Consider the following 20,436-nt stretch of genomic DNA (forward strand, 5'->3'; position numbering starts at 1 on the left):
AAGCTACTCTGACCTATCTGCCACTATCTGTTCTAAAATTTGATCAATCTGTCTCATACAAAAGCATCTTAACAATGTTAAGTACCGTAGGCCTACAGTGGTATATATTTTGGGTCATAGAAGTTTTAAGCTTATAATCTGAACATAAAACTGTTGCATGCAAAGTAATCCTACATAAGGTGAAGCGTCCAGAACAAATTGGTTATCCAAAGTTCTTTGTAGGTAGTAGGTTTTAAGCTTCAGTGCCCATGATTTCACTTTTTGAAGTTTGCATTTTTGTAATTGAACGAGAACATTGGTTTTACATTTTCAGATTAAATGCCTAGAAATTAAGTTTAAGATACCATTTAGCTAGTTCAATTTTTTTTAAATTAAGTTTATTAGGTCTATTCTATATCCTTATGCACAAGTCATGGCTGGAAAACGAATTAGGAAAGATAGTGAATGTTCTGTTGAGGGTGCCGAAGTGACAAGTTCAAATTGTTCTTCCATTGCAAGATCTAGAGGTTGGAGATGTGAAAATTATTCCATTTTACTTTTGGTTACACATGTCTAACATTGAAAATTGATTTTTCTTGGCTTTACTTTTGATGCATTAGGTTTATACTTAGGCAATGATTTTTCAGTAACAAAGATAATTGTTGTGTTTGAACATTTTATCTTAGTTTTTTTCACATATTGTTTTCAGTTACTCTTATAACATTAGCATGCAAGCAGTTAACTGTTTCAATTATTCATATTGCAGGAGCCGAATCAAACAGTTCTGGATTCATTGAGAGTGAAAGTGGATTAATGAAATCGTGCTGTTTCCCACCTGGCTGTTTATTTGGTGAAGATGTTATGTCTGAAGAAAACACAGTATGTTTTAGTGTTGTTGTTATTTAAATGCTGCAGAGTAAAAATCACTGAGGTTTAAGGGAACGCTTTGAGTTAAGCCACCATTACTTTAAAATAGAGCGAATTGCATATCTTTTGAGATTAACTGCAGACAGTGCACACCGTTTCGGCCTTCTCAGTGCAGTAGGTACTCTGGTATGGCCATGGAGATATATACCTCCATGTGGAATTTTCCCATTTGCGGTACCTAAGTTCCAAAAATGGTACTGCTGCCAACCTTATGCTGCAGTATATACCGTACTGTATAACAATAAATTAGCATTAAAAATCAAACGCTCCACAAATGATATTGTTATTATAATCAAAACCTTTTTTTCTATCACTAACCAATTGATGCGAGTGTGGTGCAGAATTTATGTAGTGCATCTTGTGACGTACTACGGTATGACCCATGAGAATTGAACTGACTTTTCATCAGCAAATGCATTTTCTTTTTTTTTTATTGCTTTGTACTGCATGCGATTTGCTAACCTGATGCGAAAGTTTTACAATTTTATTACTGGCTTTTGTTGTCTTGTGCTTGCAGATGGTAAAAGTAATTTGCAATTACGATGCTTGCAAAATGAGCCAGTTCATGCACAAGGAATGCTTTAATCACTGGGAAGAGGGAATGCTCAACTGTCTTCGATCTTTCGGTGAGTATGCTCAGTTGCTCACACGGTTATAAATCACCAACAAACATGTCGCTATGATAACTTTGTGCTTAGCAACTGTGTCTGTAGTCTGTACAAATGACATCATGCATCTGCCAGCTATGCATGCATATTGCATACATACTAAACATCATTCATTTTATTTATGCTCCCATTTTTGCACTTTACTTTGCGCAGTGCCTGTAATATCACATTGCAATGGTTAGTGGTTACATGATGGTTTGCATGGTGCTTTCTCATCTATTAACCTTATAAGGGTATCATGCTACGTTCACTCTTTGCTTCGTGATTGGCAGTTCTGTCAAAGAGCCGTTAAAACTATTTTCTTTTCAAGTAAAAGTAAGATGCTATTTTTATCCCATCACTGTGCTTTGCAGTCTTAAGCAATATAAATACAAAGCTGATGCGCCGTTTTTAAAAGCGGTAAATACAGTCAGTTCTTATCGAAACCTCATGAACCCAGAACAAATTGGTCTGATTACCTAAACGTTAGTCTCACCAACGGCCAAAGTAGCACCAAAAATGGATATTGCATCAGTGTGAGGTTGTGAGAAGTGTTCATCGGTTGTGTGAGCGTCAATGTTTTTGCTTTCAAGCAGCATTTATCTGGTAGCAATAAGCATAGTGGTTCTAACGACCGGTACTGCCATACACACGGTAAAAATTGATACTGTAATCTTTGGTTTAAAACTTGAAAGAAAGTACTTTTGAACTTGACGCTGAATACAAACAAACGCATGACTTGAACTGTATCGTAGTGTATAATGTTAAACATGCAAATTTTTCGAACCTTTGTTTAAAGTTATAACTCACTTACATTTAGTTTTATTCTAAAGAGGAACAATGTAAGTTTTTGTTTACTAAGCTGAGCACTAACATAGCGAACGATTCAAGAACGATTTCTGCTTTCCGTTGATGTATACAAAAAAGCACGTACATTTATTACTCAACTTGCTGGAGAATTTGCGCAACATTGTGAAGGGTTGTTTATTAAAAGAATATTGCGGAAGCTTGATCAGTGATCGTGTGTAGCTTGAGACCGCAACCATGAGCTAGTGCTTATGTCGAGGACATTACGCGTGTGTTTGGGTCTACATGCTTTGGTTTAGTAGCTCCACCCATTGAACTAAATTCTATCATCATCATTTTTAGCCTGTAGTAACCCACTTAGAGTTAGTTTACTGTAGTGTAAAGATGGTCCCATACTTGGTTACTGAGCTTAGGAGAATGAAAAGATAAGGTCAGACTAGACCTTCGGCACTAGTGTAGTTTAGTGTACAGAATCATAAAACGTGTACGGTACTTATATGCTTTTTACACAATAGCTAATTTTTGCAATTGATTCTTAATATCAACATACAAACAGTGCGGCGTTTTTCCAGAGCAAATTTTACGCGTTGTTGTGCTATTTGTCGTCCTTGTCAATTTTGTTTTTAATTTGTGCTGTTTTTAATTTGTGTATGGCCGAAAACGTTTGTGGCTTATAGTTTTGTTCAATTTTAATCGATTATGTTAAATGCCGTGTGGTTGCTTGGTTGTATATGTCTGTGGTTGAAGAAAGTGACCTCTTTACCAAAATTGTAATTTGTGCTGTGCTCCGTAAGTTTGTGAATGAAGTAGTTAGTAAGCAAATGCAATATTGAAGCCATAAAACGCAACACATTTTTCTTCAAAGAGAAGTCTACTTAACTCAGCAAAGATCAAGTTCTATCTGTTAGTTGTGTCGCTGTTTGCTATAGGCGGACAACAAGTCAACTATATTGCGCTTAATGATTCTTTAAGATTGACTCCGCTCATTACATCTTTAGTGTATTTATACAACTCGGGACCGTATTCACTGTGTTGTACTTTACTTCGATTTCAACTGGCAAACCAGTCGATGTTTGTTTCTTAAAATAAGTAAATACAAATTAAATATTTTTGTAATTGCATTTTTTTGGCGTTAGTTACACTAATAAATTGCCTTCTTTTTAATAAAAACCCTTTACTGCTGTAGGCTACTATTTTTATTTTTAATAATTACAACAAAAATGTTAAAATAGAGTGCAGATTTATATATAAACTTTGCTTTTCATTCAACAAAATTACACAAGAATTTCTTTGTTATTCACCACCACAGGTCGGGCTAGAAATTGGTCAGAAAAGCAACGGCGCCAAAACTTGTGGACCAAGAAGGGTTACGACCTGGTCTATAGAGTCTGTGTGTGTAAATGCAAACACGGCCACTTGCGTAAAGATTTCAACTGGATGCCGGAGGGTTCTTTGACTTGTACGTGAAAGTAGAATCAGTGAAATGAATCAAGATATTTTTATTGTTGTTTTGGTTATTGAAAATCGTTATATTAATTTGGCAAAGTGCTGCAAAAATATGAAGATAACTTCCGCAGTGTAGGCCACATGATTGTGTGTTTTGCTTAGACAGGGCATTACTAATGCTTAGTGTAGCTGTAAGATTGTTAAAGCTGATGTCTTATGCTTCAACGTGTTTCTTAGGTATTCCACCTAAAATTATCTTTTTGATATTCGGCATTGGGATGTCTCAATGTAACCGAAACCTTGTGTTGTAGCCATAAATGTGCCAACGAGGAATCACTGCTCATTTTACTGTGATTACTGTACTGGTACCCGTATTGTTGATTCTTCATGTTATGTTTAATTGTTTATCCAAGACATTTTTCTTTGTACGAAATATTGGATTTTGTAAAAGAAACTGAAGCGGGATATCTTGTGGTCTTTATGGTCTAAAAGTTCCAAACAACCACATCACATTGATGTACGGTACTGTATTACTTTTGACAGCTGAACACGAATCTTCTGCTGGGAAGAAGAAGAATCGAAAAAAACACAAAGATTTACCAACTCTGGGTGGCTTCAGTGGTTTTGTGCGTACAAAGTCGAGGCCCATTCCCAACAGGTTGGTGATAAATGCTTTTATCATTAGAGCTCACGGAATAGAAAAGTTTAGATTTAGAATTTCAAAACAAAACGTCGTTGCTAAACTTTTCATCAAATCTTTCTATGACTCAACTGATGACTTTGCTAAGCCAAACTTTTGTGGCGAAAGCCCAGTTAATAAAAGTGCTTTTTCTGATTTGGTGTGGTACTTTCTACTTTGTACTAGATTTAAACTTAATGTAGCGTATCATCTCCCCCCACCACGTATCAGTGCTATGTAGAGATACTTTTATCCCTCGAAACACTATATGTACGTGATTAAACGACCAGTCTGAAGCCATAGTAGTACTAGTCTAGGCATATTAATGCTATAATAGTGGACTTGTCTCACTAGCGAACGTATTCAAGACCAGAAAATTATTGTGCATTTACTTTGTTACGATAGCATGCCATGAGATTGAAATAGGAATTTTTACCTCTCATAAGATATAACAATGGGTTTTGAAGAGGATTTTACAAAAGAAGATAGTATACATAATAGCGAAAATCTGATCTAAAAATGCTATTTGGGGTAGATTTACCTTACCTTCAGTCAATCTGCAAGGGGTAAACGAGAGCAGAAAGTTTGAAAACCTGTGATCTATAACATATAGGTTTTCACGCTGAACTAATCTATCATCAACTTTCATGGCTTGTTTTTGTCTCTGCAGCAAAGACCATCGCAATCGTCACAGCTCAACCAGCTCAATAGTGTCAGTCGACCAAGGATACTTGAGCGCATCTCCTGCTACGTGCGAGATGGGACCATTGCTGTTTTCCCCTCCGTTGCAGCAGCATCATCACAAACCCACTTTTTCCTTTCATAGCTCTCACATCCAATCCCTTCGTGGCCCCAACGTCTTTCGTATCCCTTCGACTTCTCCTTTACCCGAAATACCTGATGACTCGAGCTCTCTCAGTCCTCCCTTTATATCTCCACCGGTTTTCACTGAGACTTCACCCACTTTTTCTTCAGCAGCTTTTGTTCCCCAACTATCTCCGCAACAAAGTCTTGAAAATGAAGCGCAGGGAAATCACCCGAACGAAATTCAGCGATTGTTTCCGAAGACTGCCGAAGGAGAAAAAGACCATCAAAACCAAGCACAAGCTATGAATGCATTGATCGACAACTTGTGGAGACAAGACAATTCCACGATGGTTCACCTATCCAGGCAACATGCGCTCAAAGCATATACTGACAATCAAAATCACGGTTCTAATGACCAGCAACTGGAGCAGCTTCGGTTAGAACAAGCTCTCGCAAAACTCCGCCTTCAGCAAACCCGTGCAAGTCAAAATTCCTTGTCGAACGCAACTGTTTTGCCAACAATGTCTCTCAACAGCCCGTCTTTGGCGACACAGCACTCAGAGCAACATCAAAATGAGTTGAAAAACAGTTGGGCTAACACGGTACAACAGCAATTGAATGGCATGCCCGTCTCTCGCGAACAGGAGAACTTCAGATCGGCTAATGCTTTGGCTCAACGACAGAAAGAGCTAGAGAACGGTGAAATGAAGCAAGTCTTTCTAAGCATGATGTCGAAGGTTGAGAATGAAGCGCAGGTATTGCTCTGTTTTGATCAAATTTTTTTATTGGAGACAAAATATATTTGCAGCGTATGTGAAGAAAGGCGTTCTTCACAAGAAAGATAAGAGTTAAACTTACCAGTCAGTTTAACTCTTATCTTTCTTTCCACAAAGATAAGAGTTAAACTGACTGGTAAAGCGGCGGTCGATTACTCAAGTGGCAAGAATACGGTGCGATACTGATGAGCCCAGCCTCATGGGCGAAACACGTGTCTATCGCTGTCTATTCGATGCTACAATCGGCTGCCAAAATAACTTAAACGTTTGCAGCGTATATTACTGTTATCAAGGTTTGCGAACGCTTGTCATGTTTTTCAGACGTTCTCTTTTCCTGGAAACAGGTCAAGACTCAACAGTCGCACTGAGGTTCGTTTGGTGCCGATGAAGTCAACGGCCTTTTCCAAACGCTACGACTTTTCTGCGTTTCAGGTTAGCAGTTAGATAATGTGTGTTTTGGTGTTTTTATTGTGTTTTTTACTCTTGGAAATAAACTTTTTGCGGACCGAACAAATTTCTTGTCTAATTTGTCAAGTTTACCATGTTCGATGGTTATTCTGTCTGTTTTTCTTCAGAGCGTCCTGCCGTCAAAGCACATCAACCCTTATCACATCAAAATGGAAGGAGAAGGCTACGGGAGCGACGATCTTCGCAATTTCATCCTAGCCAGTCTGAGCAAGGCTAAATGTGCCCAAGTGAGTTCAAAGCAGTGTTAGATGAAAAAAAAATTAGACGATTATTTGCCGTATCTTGGTCGCTAGCCTAGAGCAACCTTGGAGTATTGCATTTTCATTGCACGTGAGAAGGCTATAACCACGAGGTCTTAACCACCACCAAGAAGTGCGAAACTTATTCCCAGGGAGTTTCATGTGACTTTGTATTCTAAACTATTAGGGCAAGTTCAAAAACCGCTTCACAAGCTGTGACGCTTGGGATAACTTTTTTAATGGAGTTCTAACCCACTTCACGTACAAAATCCGCAAGCTAGAAAATGGTGCGAGAATGGGTTGGCGATTAGAAGTGTCAAGGGAAAACAAGAACCACTGTTAAGCAATAGTTTTAGCATTTAAAATCTTCCTGGCCTTTGTTCAATGTTAGTGAGCTTATTGTTTTTTCTCTTACCTTGATCTTTTTGCGCAATTTTGTGCCTCATTGGATGGGCCGATTGCTGATGACACGTCACAACTTTTCAAAAATCAAGTCCGCAAAAGTCAAAATATCTTGTTTGTGACGTTTCGCATCAAAATCAGACATAAAATGACGTTTCAATAATGGAATTCTTACTTTGGGATCGACTGTCAATCACTGTTAGCCAACCCACATGACTTGCTACCCGTGCTAACGGCCCTTGATCACGTACGCAGAGTTCTAATCTCAGCTCGCAAAAAACACTTCTTTTTATGTTTATTTCATGGCTACAGACGTTGAACAAGTGTAAACAAAACTGATACTGCTGGCTGAGTTTCATTCACTGATTGTTGCCCTAAACAAGTCCTCACATTTTAGTCTTCTCTGCAAAAAGTGGTTAAAATACGTTATTATAACGTTTCTCGCCGGTGGAACGACGGAGCAAATGTTAAGGTGTAACCGGTTTTATTTGTGGCGATTTTCTCACACCATTCCGCTCAATAGCTTAGTCATCCAAGAAGAAAATGACTTTATTCTCAGATGAACTGCGTTGCTTGCGGCGTGGACCTTCCAGTCTACGATCACTTTCCATTGGTCGATGGAACCATGTTCTTGAGTCCTGAGAGGAACGAGCGCAGCACAAAGAATTGCTTCAAGGTTTGTTTCAGTTGTCCTTTTATAACCAGCGAAATCCATCTCTGTTACATTGATTCTACGTCGGTAGACTTTGAATCCATGTAAGAAATGATTTCGCTAACGGGTTGTTGTTAGTTTCGTTTGTGTCGCTTGCACACTAGCACTTCAAGCAATACTTCTGACCAGAGCAGCCTCAACAACAGACACAAGAAATAACCAAGTCTCGCGTCATTCGTGTCTTGCGGCATTAAGTCGTGTACCGACCCGATACAAATGTACATAAGACATGCTTCCTGGGTCAAGATTATTTTTTGTGAAATTTTAGCCAAAATTATTTTTATACGTTGTCGTCAATCTAAAGATTGTTCAAAAATGTACAAAAGTATTTTTTGTAAATTAAGTCATTACTAGATGTGTGTTAAATAAGTCAAGTAATAGGGCTGTTTGAAACAAAAAGATTTCCGTGTTTGGCTAGAGTTCTTCCTGTACTCTATGCGCAACTGGTATTGTAAACGAAAGATATGACCAAAACAAACCATTGTACAAGCACTTCATTTGCTAAAGAAACAAGCTGAAACAATTATCTCTGAGCTGCAATGTTGCATTGTGATTGTCTCTTGCAAACAAGCTATCCTAGCTAGAATGTTTTGTCCTTTTTGCATTGCTTTAACGTCCAGAGACGTGAAAGCATGTAAAAGTTGGACTTTGCAAGCCAGGATTGAGTCAACCATGCCACAATATCGCTTTTCAAGTTCATTAACTTTGTCGCTGGCCAAATGTATGAAACATATTCGTGTTCATACCGGTATCAACTGGATTTAATTGAACTCGATTTACATGTTTGATGTACCGATTTTGGCTTAAAAACTTCGTAAATGTACGTCATTTGAAGGGCAGTCAATGTGCACCTAAAAAACATTAATTCGAACATGTGCTGTTGCTTAGCAACCAGTAATGGAACTTACAAAACACTCAGTTCGGTATGAGGCTGCAACTTATTATATTACTCGTAGATTTCCGAGTCGAAATCGTAGTTCCGCTTCCACAAAAATCTGCACTGTACATTCGGCAGTTGGCAATCGGTTTCCATCACGAAGCCACGCACAATGCGATGGTTTCACTTTTTTTTGAGCAAAGTTTTTAATGCTTGATGAACGCGTACAGCTGGTTTTTCCATTCATTCTTGTTTAATGGAAGACGTCAAGATGTGGTATGCCCACATTAGTCAGTTTTTAAGTTGTTCTGTATATTTTTCTTCTTCGGCGTGTTTAAAAATCTGATTGTCGTTTATTGTGTTAGTGATTTGCTAGTGATTTTGTGAATCATTTTGTTCAAAACAAAAACAAAACAGTGCTGCAACTAACAGTCCGCTCGCTGAGAGGAAGTCAGTTTTTTACTAAGCAATAGCTTTATGTTTCTCCGCAGCCGATTTGTAGCAAGAATTAACAGCGATAAATTCCTTGTTTCGGTCATGAGACTGGGCTCGTCCGTATCGCACCGCATTCTTGCCACAGGGGTGTTCGACCGCCGCTTTACCAGTCAGGTTAACTCTTATCTTTGTGGAAAAGCTTTCTTCACAGGCAAAGGCTTTGTCCGTTTATATTTTAGGCAAACGTCACATGAATTGGAGCCCGCATTTATTTTGTTAGTGGACGCTTTGCATTTTGTATCTTAGATTTTGTTTATACTTTCCACCAGCGTTTTCTTAATAAAATTTGCCTTGATTGCTCGTATTTGACCAACTGAAGCAATCAATGCATTCAGAAACCTCTTTAAAGCGTTTCACGTGCCTTGGCTGCTGCGCCTGGATGTAACAACGTGATCTGTGGCGGCCTCAAACGCAAGAAGAAGACGTGCCTCTTGTAGGTCTGTTTTCCTAGATTGGGTGCCACTGCATGAGTGTATAAAAATAGCAGATAACAAAAAGATGGAGGAAAAATAGGCAAAAAAATGTTCTCTGTTAAATTGCAGCCGCTTTATTCGTTTTTAAGAGAATATAAAGCAAGAATTTTGCAACTTTTCAGCATTTAGTGCGATGACATTTTATTATCATCTCGTGTGATCACACGTTTTATTTCGTGCTGCTTCGCACGTTTGCAAGGACAATTAATGTCAGAACGCTGAAGTTATGTTGGTTTCTACACGAGTTGTTGTCCCTAACTTCATCATGCTCGTGACTTCATTTTTGTTTTTATTCTGCAGATTAAAGTCGAGGGGAAGTGCGAGTACGTGCACGCCGCATGTATGCGCTGCTTGGAAGGATTGCACAATATCGTCTGCAGGTTGTGCAACACAAGATGGGAAGGCGGACATTATCAGCTGGGTGAATGGGAATTATTGCACTGAGATTTTTCGCAGCAACAGACAGTTTTTTTTACATTTTTTTAAACCTAAAAAGAAAATTGAAATTGTGAATCCAAGCAATTAGCTACAACTCCGGCAGCCTTTGATTTAGCTCCTCTTATTTTTCTCGTTCGATTCCGAGTAACTTTCAGTACTTTATTGGCCATACCATATCGACGATAACGTCATGTTTGGGTGACATAAATCTATGAAGTTTTTGGTCAGCAATCCCACAATCCCATATTTCACCTCCCACCCAGCAACTTACATATTTCATGCTATTGAAAGATTGAAATCCAACGCTGTTAAAATCTAAGTCTCACGGTAAAAAATCATCAAAACCCAAAATTTCTAAAATGTATCTTTATTTTCAGGGACGCTTTACATGTATGATATATTTGCTGCTCTTCCATGTTGCCAGCAGCGGTTGTCCTGCAAGAAGTGTGGTGAGTTACATTGATACGATTTATGCCGCCAGCAAATCAGGCCTTTTTTTACATCGTCTGTAGACGTTGAATCGATGTAAAAAAGGTCTGGTTTGCTGGATTAGCGATGATGCCTGGAACCGTGATTGTCCCTCATTAATTGCACTGGTTTTATTGCCTGGCTCGCAGCCAAACGAAAATTATTATTGGCCGGTTTCGTCAAACGCGAATAGCTTTTAATTATTTGTTTTAACCGCATTTAATTGCGATTGATAGCTTTTGCTTATATGACATTCGAAAGCCCAGTCGACAACCAATCATAATTCCTGCCGGATTATTTTCTGTCATTCGAAACTTAGCAAATTGCAATTACCCGTGTGAAAATATATCAACACTGTACTCGTTTACTTATACTGTAATGTGCAAATCACTTACATGTTAAACAGACATAAAATAAACATAATGTGCTTTTTTTCCAGGTGGCGCGGTGGTTGACATCAATCAAGGCTTGACTTACTTCAGTGATTATAGTTTGGAAAGGGCCTGCCCTCACTGTCACACTCAAGACCATCACTTTGTCCGGCCAATCACAACGTACCAGCTGATTGGCCTTGTCTTCTCCTGACTATAATAATTGCTGAGTTTAAACCAATGTTTCTTTGATGTCTTGCAAGTCCTAATCTAGAAGATCTCTGCAATCTTCATTTCTGCTTGCCGTGTGTGAAATTGGCCTGCTCAATATATCTTGCTTTCGTTTTTCCCTTCACCTTTCAAAAACATTTACAAACGTGACATATTAGCTTTTCCCACATATCGTTGTCAGCACGCAAGCGTATATGCCCCGGTAATAGTCTGTTTTACATCAAGTCAGCGTCTGTAGACATTGGATCGATGCTAAAAACGGATTCATTTGCAACTGGCTGTGTATATTCGTACATCGCAATCATGTGTTACTTTTTGTTAAGACTAATTTTCAGTTCTAGACTTGTATCAAATCAGTTCCCAGGTTACAAGATGTATCGTTTTTCTATTATGCTTCCTCACACCACTCTGTTGTGATAGTCGTGAAACCAGAACGGAAGCTACAGCCAACCGTAAAAAGGAAAGCTTTGCTCGCTCGAACTCGTTGAGTAAACCGTTGTTACGGAGGCAGACTTTACTTTTTCAACTTCTTTCGCATCAATTTTAAAGTTCTTTTGTTTTCAACAGTTATTTCGGCTGTGCGTGTTCCATTGTCTTATTTATACACGTCTCTAGTGCAGTTGACAGCTAGAAAGATTTCTCCTTTTTACAATGATTTAACTTCTGTTATAAAAGGATGTAAAAAGGACCAAGTTTTCTAGTTGGGTTGGTATTATTTCGCTTGTATGTACATGGACGACGTTATAGAGTCTGATTAGCTGAGGTGTATTTGTGATTGTGATGATCTTGTGCCTTTGTAGAACTTGTTCAAGCTACAGAAGTTTTTTTTTCATTTATTCGGTGCTAGATTCAATTGTCAGGTTTTGTTCATTGTAACCACTATCAGCTCAAAGCTGCTATGTTTGTAAATCCCGTCTTTTTTTAAAACGACTTTGCGTTCGAAATCGTGACGAATTTTATACACACGTCTTGCCAACGCGTAAACTTTCAAATTTGACTGGAAGCTGACCTGGTACGTTTGATAGGAGTCATAGTCACGAGTAGGTATAAGTTGCTGGTCTGAGTATTAGTTGATGACCATAGTCTTTGTGTAGATTTGAGCTACTGTCATCACGCAAATATTAAACTTGACCGCGGCACTTGTGCTGGAAATCTGATGGGAATTTGGCAACACTGTGAGCTTAATTGTGAAACGTCTTGTCACTTTTTAAAAAGTGAAATTACTTGTATTGTGGTGATTTAAAATTCCATGATCACATTTCAACAGTTTGGTTTTCTAGCCATCATTTCAAAGAGAATTAAAGTCCATTTACCTGCAGTTCGAAACTAAAATTCGGCCAGCTTCCAGTCATTATTATAAGTTTGCACTTTAGGCCCGTGTGTATATTTGCCTCTATGTTCAAAGTTGCCTCTTTTTGGCAATGCTCATGAGTTTTGCATACTTTCCTTTAAACTCTAATAACGTGTGGCAAAGAGCTTTTGCAGACGTTGAAGCAATGTAAAAAGAGGCTGGTTTGATAAGTTAGACGTTTCTTCAAGGTCAACACACGCAAAACTCCTGTGTCAATTTTAGTTGAATACTTTTTTATTTTCTACGTTCGCTTTCCACCCAGCAAAACCCCTTCTATTTACATTGATTCAGCGACTGCAGATGTTGCGTCAATGTAAAATGGGCTGATGTTTGGTTTTAATGTTAATTGTTCTGTTCGTTTATAATAGCGCTGCAGGCTCATTTCGCACACAAGAACTGAGAGATGGACGTTTCTTAGACTGTACAGTAAAATAAAATTTTCTTTGTAAGGTGTTTTTACATTGTATTTTGATGAGGTGATTTTCAAAGGTATGTTGTTTAATCTGTGATTTCACTACTTTGTAGAACAATTTGCAAGCTCAGGAGAATTAAGTAAATCATCGAGTCCTCTTTCAAGAAGTTTAAATAACGTAAGAAAATGTTGTTTTAAAACTTTCTCAACCATGAAAATTTGTGACTGCTAAACGATGAGCCGAATAGTGTTTGAAATAATGTCGCTTTTTTCGAATTAGCCCTTTACTTTGTTGCACCATAAATCGAGTGGTTTGTGTAAGCTTGCCTTTGTGACGTCAAGGTTCAGCGTAACTGTTTTTTCTCAGCATCAAAATTAGGCGAAGGAGTTGTTAAACATAAAGAGCTCAGACACTAAACTCACGTTTTGTAAACGCTTCGAAAACTATACCGTCTTCAGTGCTATAAATGTCTCTACATTTTGGGCGCTTTATTTTTGATCAGATTAACCAGACGTTCCAATCATTATGCTCTGGAGTGGTGAAAGTTCTTAAATGTCTTGTTTACTTGCAAAAGCGATCGCTTCTCGTCTGAAAGTGCAGTTTCATGCTAAACACAATTCGCTTTGTAACTGTATTAATTTTTTGTCTTTTCTACGTGCTTCTGTCCAAATTAGCAAAAGTTCATTTAGAAAGTGTTTCTACGTGTTTTTTCTTCCATGTTCATATTCGGTGTATTCGTTAGAGACAAGTTTTTTTAGTCATAACGTGTTAAGACGTTAGAATTTAGTTACATTTATAGCACATCCTGTTGTACATACATGTTTAAAGCTACCACATGTGTAAAGCCTGTTAATGGAAAACGTTGTGAGATTGTGTTTATCAATTAATAACTAAAATGTATCAATGACATACCCAGCTCATGAAAGTTACTGTTTTGAAACGTTGCTTCAGCTTCTAACGACATTCAAGCGATGCATTTTTCAATAGTTTTTTAACTCACAGCCACCCACCTTGAGTTTTAAACTTCTCTCTGTGTTCGAAGATTCTTAAGTGTTTCATTTTAAAGTGACTAAATTTAGTTTATTTTCAAACGAAATGCAATTCTTGAAAAAGAAATCTAGTTGGAAATGAAACTCGAAGTAGAAATTTACCTGCGAAGAAGCAAAGTATTTCGAATTGGGATCATTTTCTTAAGTGTTTGCCAAAGTTTTTTAAACAAAAGACGTGATAGCTATAGCAACGGACGATCGTATGTCAGTTTAATTGACCAAATTATAATTGTTCATTCAATATGTTGCAGTTTAATCACCTATTTCGAGTCCTGAAGTAAATGATAAATATGTATCAATGATTCAATCTCAGCTGTGCACCAAGTTGCTATCCCAGTCAATTACTACAAAAACATGCAGCAGGCTACATTTCGGTTCCTGCGTTTGAGAAAACAAAATAAAATACCAACCGAAAAGTTTTCTCTGAAGCACAGACTTTAGTCGATGTTTATTTTATGAAAAGGCTTGAAACGCACTTCATTAAAAAATTCATAGTGATCGAAGCTGACGAAAATAAAATCGAAACGAAGTAACTTTTGTTTCTGGAAGACCTTACAACTTGTTACAGTTTGATATGTGCTTTCAATTCAATAGTGGTAGTCTGTGTGTATCTTATTTTATGCATTGCACATTACCGGCGGACGCAAGAATTTGTCGCTGTGGTGGCTTGTTTAGTAATGCCTGGTTTATGTAAAGATTGTACTTGATACGACACAATATTTCGAATGCTCTGCTTATATGGTGGGCTAGCTTACATAAAATTAGAAATTGACATTGTTACAATGTAATTTTGAAATTGACTATTTTTATGCCAAAACAACGCTATAAAGTGTTGAATCATCATTCAATTGATTTCTGTTGAACGTGATTCCAATTTTGATAAAAAATAAAATACCGTTGAGGTATTTCTTGCTAACGCATCTTTGTTGCAATGCTAGAAATCCTAGAATGTTGGTTTTCAAAGTAATTTAATATTCCCATTTGACAAAGATCGATTATTTTCTTAGCGATTGTCCCAGACAACAAAATTCTTCATTTTTGCATTGATTCATCGTTTGGTGACGTTGAAACAATGTAAAAATGACAAATTTTGCCGTCTGCTATCTTAATTCTCCTGCTGCAGACAGCGCTGTGCTTTCTTTTCTTCTTAGTTTTTCGAATGTATTATTAGGTAATAATAAAGAGATAGCTCGCAATGTTTTTGTGTTTTGATTTTGGTGAGAACCACTGAACCAGGTAGTTTTTGTTTTTCCAGTCTTGCAGCAACATGTTTGGAAACCGCCCTTGGTTAGGTTTGAACTTTGAGAACGACTCTTTTAATTGTTATTGGTTGGTTTTGAATCTTTACATTAGGACTGACAAAGCCTTGATAGGTTATTTCTGGAAGTTTCGCATACTTGTAGATGCTTTTGGCACAGTGAAGTTTCCAATTGTTGAAGTGTTGCTGCCAGGAAATTATTCCATCTATAAGGTGCCTCTGAATGGAGAGCAGTCCTTAAAAAGCGTTGTTCAAGCAAACACACCGAGAGTCGAACCGGCGACGCTTGATCTTGAAGCTTCTTCGTTTACAAAGTCATGCACAAACCAACTGAGCTATGGGAATTATTAATAATCCATTAAATACTACTATTTCTGCATAAAAATGAAACTGGCGTTTAAACAAAACATATGGTTTGTGGAATGCCAACATCTATTGTGGGTGAGGAAGATTCCTGCCTAACATGGTGGGATCTTAAAAAAATGGCTGGAATGTTCATCGCCGTCTCCTAAAGCTGCATGTTATTTTATTGTTTTTTCTTGTCACATCATTTGCTGTACTCGCAAGATGTTATACTGTACTGTCCCTTGTTCTATCCACAAAGTAGTGGTCCTAATTTTTGCACCATAACGTCTCGATTGCGTAAATCACGCGTGGGGTATTGCAAAGGCTACATCACAATACACAGCAAGTTAAGTTTGCTATTTGTTACGTTGGTATGTATTAATGAAGTCAAAAATTTAACTGCCGGTAGGTAGAGCTATAACCTCACAAATTGCTTTTGTGATTTGTGGTCACCTGAAGCGAAAGGCACATCGGCAGACGGCGGTCCATATCATTAGGCTACATATCCAAAGAAATTAGCATAATTTTAAATATAACGTAGATGGGCTGTAACAAAATTTTAGGCACTCAAAAATTCAAGCATTTGTAAAATACTACTAGTGGTTCCATTGGGGTACGTTTATCTCCATGAAAAAAACCTCAATTGAAGCCACACATACCATAGGCGACCAATATCGAAATATGCGTTTGAACTCTTTGAATCCTAGTGGGCTTAAAAGTTCCACTGTAACCGCACAACAGTAGCAAAGAGGCATTCGTTGCTCGGCAGTCCAGTGTAGCAAAAATTGACAGCAATAGACACACGTTTCGCCCCCCCCCCCTTTTTTTTTCTATTTTTTGCTTTATGAGACTGGGCTCATCAGTATCGCACCACTAATTCATGCCTCATAGTTTTCAACCGCTGCTTTTGTCAGTTTGTCATTCATTGACTAAAATTGGGCAACGTCTAGTTTTGTATATTTCTACGTAAACGAAGCTACCTAATCAGCAACGTTGCTATTGCAAAATCGTGCAAATGTTGTCAAACTACGTGTAAATAGTAATTTGTGCTTGTTGGAATGGGTAGCCTACAATCCATACATGGTTAAAATTTTTTGAAAAAGCAGCAAATTCTACATAACAGAAGAAAAATAGCCAGTTGTCAATATCCCTCATACATAGCCTATGACTTGTCTGCTGTGAACAGGTATTTTCTAACAATGATTCAATGTTTTTAGACGTTAAATCAATGCAAAAAATCACTGATTTGCTGCCTGGAAAGAACTCAAAGGGTCAACTGGTGGCGTTACAAGGAATGTGGGCTATGTCACTGTCAGAGAAGGAAAGTTCAAACAGAATGCTGGGCGAAGTGCAAGCTCATTTAACTAAAGTGACCTTTTGGTCTTTCGTTGCCATCCTTGCTACGCAAAGAAGATTTTCTGTCATTAGTGTATATGCTGTTTGCATTTGACTGGAAAACCAAACAAATAAAACTAAAATTACAATCGTGAACTGAGCTTAAGGGGCCCTATTAGCCTCGGTTTCAAGGCTTGGTGCAATACAGATTGGTGTGACGTGCAAACAAAAGGGAACCCAGGTTTTTTATTTGTCTTGCGGTTTGCTTTGTTTGTCTACTATTTCAAAACAACGTCGAACTCATACAAAAGTTATACAATGGAAACTTATGACAAGCTTGGTTGGGAATGACGTAACGCAAAGTAAAGCTCAAGGTGTTGTCAATATTACAAACAAGTGAAATAGCTTTGTGTGAACGGATAACCGCTTTCAACCATATCCAAGGGCATAACCAGCAGAAAATTTTCGGTGAGAAAAGCAAATGAGAATCATTGCATATGTCAGTGAGCCCAACAACCAACAAACTTTGTGTGACGCAAGCCAGTGTAAACAGGACTGCTGAGAGAACAAGTTGGTCTCTACTTGCCTCTACAAGTATGTAAAACTACCACGAATAACGTATCAAGGTTTTGTCAGTCCGGGGATAAAGATTCAAAACAAAAACCAACCAAACCAAATACCTAACGAAAAATTCCAAGAAAAAGTATGTTGGGTCATGTCTGAAAAAAATCAAGAATGCAAAGTGTTCAGAAGGAAAACAGGACATAAAAGATTGACGATCATCTTGATGTGATTGTGTGGTCAGACTGTGACATAGCAACTTGCTTTCGCGATTCTTTGTTTTTTGAAGCCTCATTCTTCATTTAGTTCAATTTATTTATGTGTACTGGTGGGCCACCTGATCAAAATTTTTAAAGATTGGAATTTTTTATCAAATAGGGGATTCAGGTGTTGTTAGAAAGCAATGGAGCACCAGAGCAATCGTTGAAGGAAAATTACCAGACGCATCCACCAGGTGCACGAGCCTCCTTACTGCATCGATGACAAATTTAAATCAGGAAGTAGAAGAATTGCCTTATATTAAAGGATCCCAACGCAACAGCCACGATGTAGGCTACGCAGTCTTTCCCAGCTAGCCTATGGCCAATTGCAGCTTAATGCATTGCATAGCCTGTGTTTTTGATCCAACATTGTAGGCCATGTAGGGTATTTCTCTATCACAGTTTTACAGTGTGTATTCTATGGTGTAACCTACAGTGCCAAATACTCAAGCAACTTATCATTATGAGAGTTTGTTACTATTATTGTGCAGTTTTGCACCGACTTGCTTCTTTGATTTTTAATCACATGTTAGAAAATATGAAAATAAAGGTTTGGGAATTGCTATTTTGTGATACTGATTGCAAAGGGCAATATGTTCATTTAGCGTGATTCTTTCCGGCAGACTAAAAATTAAAATGATTAATTAAAATTTGATAGGAATACTCTTTCAAATTGATTTTGTTTTCATTGGTTATTTCCCGAATGACAATTGAATGAAATCTACCTATGCATTTCAATTGTCTATTTCAAATGCGTCCTTTGCAAGAAATTAAAAGGATATTTGATTGCCAAAAAAGCCGATAGAAATTTCCAATGGACTATTGGCTCTTTGAAAAGCAATTAATATAAGTATTTTTTATTCACCTGCTTCAATTAATTTCAATCTATAAATATAACAACGTAGGCTATGCCATATCATTTGTGAGAGGGTAGGCAGTGGAGTAGCCAGACGTTTGTTCCGAAAGGCAAGTTAGGCAACCACAGCTAAAACGTTCCTTGCCAACATTATTTTGTCTCAAGCCTTTGCCTTGTTTCTGCGACAAGCTGTAGGGCTAAGCACAAAATAACAAAATCTTTACGTTTAGTTTCTTAGAAAGTGGTATTTTTTCCAGCTCTAGTAGCAAAAAGAACAGCACAACCATGGCCACCTAGTAGATATGGCCGGCTATGTCACATATAAAGGCCTTTTTACAACGGGCCGATAGAAAAATACTTGAAATTTTGACGAACAAAGAAACTGCTCTTACTGGCATGTGGTACAACAAAGCAGATATTTTTCAGACTTGTTAGGCGTTTTTAATGCATTTAACAGGTGCCTGACCTTACATTTAGACATATTGCATTACCAAACTACATAATGAATGGTGCAAATTAATAATTTGTAAGAGAACAAACATCTCAAAATAAGCAATAACAAACAGCACAGACTATTTTTGTACAACAGAAATAGTGTAAGGACATGCGAAAATAATGATATATGTTTTATTTAATGAAGTGGGGGGAACTACAAAGACGATAGTGATCATGGTGACGGAAAAAAGACATACCATAACTACAATAGAATCTTAAACTACTTTTGCCTTTGCTTAAATGCTACAATGTTATTCTTTCTTTTTGACTCATTTATAATCTTTTGATAATTATTATAATAAATATTAACAATACTTTTCGATGCAAAGTGGTTGCCCCAGACCACCTGTGTGTCACATGCAAACTTTACACCGGAGAAAAGATATTTTTTGAAAACATAGGCTACTGCATAGCTTTTCGACAAGGCAATCCACATTTGCGTACCTTTTCTTCAACAACATCTAAAGCAGCAAAAGCACTATAAACAAAATCAGAAAGTGGCTGAGAAGACACATTGAAGCCCCCCCTTGACAAAACCTGAAAGTACAAAGGAGCTTTAGCTGCAGAATCAGCTGAAGTAAACTTTTGCACATTGCACATTTGGAGCGTTTAACAAGTTTTTTGCAATATAACCGGCAGTGCCGGATTAACCAAGTGCGGGGCCTGTAGCAGATTGATTTGATGTACAGATAATACCCGGCGAGCAATTAAATATTTTATAAATTTGATCTATATTCTACAACAACAAAAATAACAAAAGTCTAATGTATAAATGTTTTATTTGCAAGGAGAAATATACAGCTTCAACAATATCATTCAAAGGTCTTTTCGACGCACTTTGATCTCTGCAAATTTGGCAATTATTTCAGATGAGTTCAGTGACTTCAGAATGTCATTTTCAATATTCAAATAAGTTACATAGTGTATAGCCGCTCTTGCCCCATCGTGTTTCGCAAATAGTTTTTAATCAACTTCAATTTTGATTGAATCTTTATCCTCGGACTGGGAAAGCTTCTTGGAGAGCTTAATCCTGGCAGTTTCGCATACTTGTAGAGGCTTTGAATCACTGACGCAGGCCCGGTCACCGAGATTGACAGAGTGAAGTTTCCAATTGTTGAAGTCTTATTGCCAGGGAATTATTCCATTCATTAGATGCCGCTGAATGGAGAGCAGTCCTTAACATGCGTTGTTCAAGCGCACACCCCGAGAGTCGAATCAGCGCCGCTTGATCTTGAAGCTTCTTCGTTCAAGAAGTGACGCGCTAACCAACT

At 37.7% G+C, this 20,436-nt stretch overlaps 1 protein-coding gene across 1 annotated transcript; it reads left to right on the top strand.

Annotated features, from left to right (window-relative positions):
- The first annotated feature begins 412 nt into the window (after positions 1 to 412).
- LOC145769118 (headcase protein homolog) lies at positions 413 to 15,255 on the top strand. The gene is made up of 12 exons (XM_082580713.1): positions 413 to 506; positions 746 to 858; positions 1,424 to 1,532; positions 3,670 to 3,819; positions 4,350 to 4,464; positions 5,156 to 6,047; positions 6,390 to 6,500; positions 6,644 to 6,763; positions 7,737 to 7,853; positions 10,035 to 10,155; positions 10,550 to 10,621; positions 11,080 to 15,255. The coding sequence occupies exons 1-12, from the start codon at positions 413 to 415 to the stop codon at positions 11,223 to 11,225; spliced, it is 2,160 nt and encodes a 719-aa protein (XP_082436839.1). The 3' UTR covers positions 11,226 to 15,255.
- Positions 15,256 to 20,436: the final 5,181 nt, after the last annotated feature.

This window comes from Aplidium turbinatum, chromosome 4, assembly GCF_918807975.1.
Source record: "Aplidium turbinatum chromosome 4, kaAplTurb1.1, whole genome shotgun sequence".
Classification (NCBI taxonomy): domain Eukaryota; kingdom Metazoa; phylum Chordata; class Ascidiacea; order Aplousobranchia; family Polyclinidae; genus Aplidium; species Aplidium turbinatum.

Excerpts from the sequence above, each read along its gene's own strand:
- LOC145769118 (XM_082580713.1), top strand. The coding sequence starts at position 413 with ATGGCTGGAAAACGAATTAGGAAAGATAGTGAATGTTCTGTTGAGGGT. Across the intron at positions 6,501-6,643 it reads ACGACTTTTCTGCGTTTCAG|AGCGTCCTGCCGTCAAAGCA; the intron begins GTTAGCAGTTAG and ends GTTTTTCTTCAG. Across the intron at positions 6,764-7,736 it reads GCAAGGCTAAATGTGCCCAA|ATGAACTGCGTTGCTTGCGG; the intron begins GTGAGTTCAAAG and ends CTTTATTCTCAG.